Below are 4,308 nucleotides of genomic sequence, written 5' to 3' on the forward strand. Positions count from 1 at the left end.
TTATCTTTGATTTGTGGTGAATTTCTTTCTTGCTCAACTCTCAAACACAAGATCCGGAAGGGTACGGATTTGATTTGATTGTTTCGAATCTCCAACAACTACCATTTATATAAAACGAGTTGTAGTGAGCACAATATAAAACTAACAACAATTCTTTTCCATTTGTTCATTTAATCAATGTCATTTTCAGAGGAGGTTAATTATCATCGCCTAATTCATTGTCTTTCTTTGGACGAAAAGAGCAACCATAGTTTTGGCTTAATATGTTGAATCAATATTGTGCACTCTCATTGTTGTATGTTCTTTTGTATCAATAATTACATGCAGTACGCTAGAGTCCAGCAATAACCAGCTTGTCAATATCTTGCTACACGTTCGCAAGCATACCATTATAGTTGAAATCTGCAAATATAATTTTGATATCGATATTCACGTGCAATTTATATAAAACAAGCGTGAGAATGACAATTAATATATCACTATATGTGCATTGGCTTCTGTCTCTCCTAGTGATTTTCCTGAGGCTACACATGTTTGGTTGCCAGATAACAACAGCTTAACACCCATTAGAATATTGAGGCCGGCAGTTTATAGTCTAAACTAGGCCGTTGGAGATTCTTAAGTGAAGTTTGGATTTGTTCAAAGTTCTTTCCAAATTAATCAAAAACCTTATCTAAACAAAGGAGAATCTTAAAATAAACCTGTTGGATAACAAATCCCTCAAAAATTGAAATATGAGATTCTATGATTAAAAAAAAACCTTTCAGTACCATTATCACACCTTAGTTTTCAAGATGATTTTGTGAAATAAGTAATATCATGTACTAATAATTTAATAAAAAAAGAGAAGAAATTGTTGATGGTGTTATTAAAAGAATAAAAAGTGTCTCATGATTGGACCTGTTTCACAAAAAGAAATTAAAGAACTTAATATGATGGCCCTACGTCTACCATATCAAAACTTTAATATTGTAGGCTTGTGGGTTCATAAACTTTCAATAACTGCACAAAATTATTCCGAAGTTGTATGATGTTGGAACAGCGTTAGTATTTACAGAATACTTTAATGGCTAATTATGGTTCGGTGATTATTTCTGTAATATTACTACATTAGATTACTAAAAACATTTTGGAGATGACATATAAAAGGTCACATCTTTGCAACAGATAATTTACATCAAATTTGAAACCAAATCACTCAATATTTTTTTTGAGAATACCAAATCACTCAATTTTATATTGCCTGCTCTTTGTTTTCCCCATATTTTATTTTCTGAGTCCCATGTTTTAACTGTCACTTAGAGTTTAGTTTCTTCTCACCCTTCCTCTATTACAAGAGACTCTGTTTTCTCCTTTACAAACAGCTAAAAGCCTCTCACAACACAGTACATTCAATTGCACCCTGAATGAGTCCCTAAGCTCTCTCTCTCTCTCTCTCTCTCTCTCTCTCTCTCTCTCTCTCTCTCTCTCTCATCAATGGGTGACAGTGCAACCCTGGCAAAGGCAAGGCAAGAACTCGAAGATCTCTATCTCGGAATCCCAGATGCATCCGTCGACCTTACCTTCAAAGACATGACAAATATTCAACAGAATGATGTAGCCGAAAGAAAAACAACAACTAACAAGGCACCAATCCACGAAGACCCACACAAAGACCTGAAGACAGCCATCAACGACCTTACCAAATCCCCAAGCCTAGATTTCTCAAAGGCACTTCAAGGAGCCAAACCTCACGATCGTCGCACTATAGAAGATGAGCTCTATAGAGAGCACTATGCAAGGAGCTACGTTAAGAGGACTGGTAATGGGTTGAGGCCGCTCAATGTGGAGAGTAGTCTAGTGTATGATGATGCGAGTGTTATCAGTACACTCTCTCCTTTGGAAGAGAAAGGTGGAAAGAAGAGGACTGGAATCCCACACTCAAATATATGTGCTTTGTGCAATAAATGCATCTATTTCTTTCGACATCGTTGCTTGGTGAGACATATATGAACAAAGTCAATTTGAAGCTTTTTCCTCTCTCGTTCTTCTTTTATTCCTGTAATTACAGCGTACACATCTAGCAGCTTGCATAAATGCAAATGGCTCAATACAATATCCTGAGACCATAATTTTGAAATTTATACTTGTAATATTGCAAAAAAATATTCTCCTCTATCCTACATAACATTTCCAAAGTGAAACTATATCGATACCGAGAAAAAGAACAAACCTTAGGCAACACAAGGAGTAAGCTCAATATAACATATTGTTTTATTTATTTTAATTATTATTATTTTTTTGGAAACGTAATATGTAGATCTATCTGCAGGTGTGTGGAAGAGTATACTGCAGGAACTGTGTTGAAAAAGGAATGGGAGAAATGACTGAAGGAAGAAAATGCGTCGACTGCTTGGGGCGAAGATTTAGCCCAAGGTAAGCCAATTCTAAACAAGATCCAGCAAAAGTTCACAAAGGCAATCAAATACTTTGTTTTACTTCAAATGAAAATTCTAAAACAACCTTCCTTCGGTACTATTTCTCCTACTCGCCCTTCTAAACCTGTACAACACACTGACTTTCATTCTGTCATCAGAATAAAAACTCATTCATATGAAGTTTGGTCTCCCACAGGTACATACATAGAGCTGGAAAGACTGGATGTTGGTGGAGATATTCCAGCTTCGTGAAACAACAAGAGCTAATGTGGGCTGAGAAGGGCCCAAGAAAGAGAGGTGAACGCCGCTACAATGAGAAGAGTTCAAGAAACTCGGTCGTGATGCCTGCGACTCCAAGAAAGTCATATGTAGTTCCCGGAACTCCAAATAGATTTGCTGATAACTACAACAATAACCCGAGTTCGTTTATTGCAAGTTCTACGTTTTCGCCAAATCCTCATAATTTTCCTTTGTGAGGAAAAGGAAGAGAGGAGAATTTGTTTCCTTTAATTTAAGCTTTATTTGTTTGTTTGGATTAATTTATTTTTATTCATAAGTGTGTGAATGACATTATATGTATGAGAATTCGTTTATGGGAAAATTGCTTCTAGCCCCCAATTCCTTTACAAGTATTCCGCCCGCCACGACTTTTTTAACGATTCAAAAGCCCTCACAACATTATCTCACATTCCTTTAGCCCCTCAAACCCTTCCCTATGTGACCCGATATTTAAAAACAAAAAACATTTCCCAAAATGCCCTCAAGCAACCGGTCACTCTATCAAGCCGGTTATCGGAGAGTGAAGAGTAGTACTGTAGGCATTAAATGTTGATTAAAAAGTGGATTTGGAGGGGGGAACCCTAATTTCTTCCAAATTCTAACTATTTCATTTCCTCCCCCGCAGTAAATACATCTCCTCCATCTTTGCTTACCCCAACTACCCTCTTTGCTTACCCCAACTACTCTCTCCCGATCACTTAATTCTCCTCAATAAATCATCTTTGATTCTTTAACTACTTTTCTTTAAAATTACGGATGGCTCTCTTCTTTGCATGGTTACAAACACAAAAAGCAACAAAAAGGGTGAGAGTGTCTTTGTAGTTATCGACGAGTCTACAGAAATCATTCGCTTGAAATATAAAGTGTCCCAAAGGCTTAAAGTACAATTGCAATCTCTTTCACTGAAATTATGCATTGGTTGTTAACCTTATGCATTGGTTGTAGAGATTATGAGTTTGTTATCAAGGTTATTAATTAGTTGTTAAGGTTATGAGTTGTTTGTTAACATTTATGAAATAGTTTTGAGTTAGTTGCTAAAGTTATGAGTTCCATGTTAAGTTTACGAGTTTTTTGTTAAGGTTACGAGTTTGTTGTTAAGGTTATGGGTTGGTTGTTATGTTTATGAGTTTGTTGTTAAGGCTATGTGCTGGTTGTTAAGGTTAGGAGTTGGTTATTAAGGTTATGATTTGGTTATAAACCTTAGCAGGTATTTATGAGTTTTTGTTATCCTTATGAGTTGGTTGCTAAGGTTATGGTTGGTTGTTACGTATTAAAGTTTTTTTCCCACTTTTACAGGACTATCCCGACAGAAAATCCACGATGCGCAGCGGCTACGCTCACCTAAACATGTAATGATGAGTGTATTCCTAATAACAATCCCACTGGCAACTCGATCACGATGATGGAAGACATGGTTAACAACCAAACCAAGATCCCAACTCAGTGGCACACAACCATATGTGAAATTGGTCAAAAATTTAATAGTGTTGCTGAAGTTAGATTAGCACTTCAATACTACTAAATTGCGAAAATGTTCGAGTATGATTTCAATCGGGTCATCAATAACCTATATCCCAAAAAGCAAAATAAACTCATTACTCATTAGGCTTTT

At 36.2% G+C, this 4,308-nt stretch overlaps 1 protein-coding gene across 1 annotated transcript; it reads left to right on the forward strand.

Moving 5' to 3' along the window:
* Positions 1,265-3,018, forward strand: LOC109849986. The gene is made up of 3 exons (XM_020419882.1): positions 1,265-1,977; positions 2,312-2,415; positions 2,614-3,018. The coding sequence occupies exons 1-3, from the start codon at positions 1,477-1,479 to the stop codon at positions 2,891-2,893; spliced, it is 885 nt and encodes a 294-aa protein (XP_020275471.1). The 5' UTR covers positions 1,265-1,476; the 3' UTR covers positions 2,894-3,018.

Source organism: Asparagus officinalis, chromosome 7 (genome assembly GCF_001876935.1).
Source record: "Asparagus officinalis chromosome 7, Aspof.V1, whole genome shotgun sequence".
Taxonomy (NCBI): domain Eukaryota; kingdom Viridiplantae; phylum Streptophyta; class Magnoliopsida; order Asparagales; family Asparagaceae; genus Asparagus; species Asparagus officinalis.

Coding starts and splice junctions, on each gene's coding strand:
- LOC109849986 (XM_020419882.1), top strand. CDS start 1,477: ATGGGTGACAGTGCAACCCTGGCAAAGGCAAGGCAAGAACTCGAAGAT. Junction 1,978..2,311: donor TCTTTCGACATCGTTGCTTG/GTGAGACATATA, acceptor ATCTATCTGCAG/GTGTGTGGAAGAGTATACTG. Junction 2,416..2,613: donor GGGCGAAGATTTAGCCCAAG/GTAAGCCAATTC, acceptor GGTCTCCCACAG/GTACATACATAGAGCTGGAA.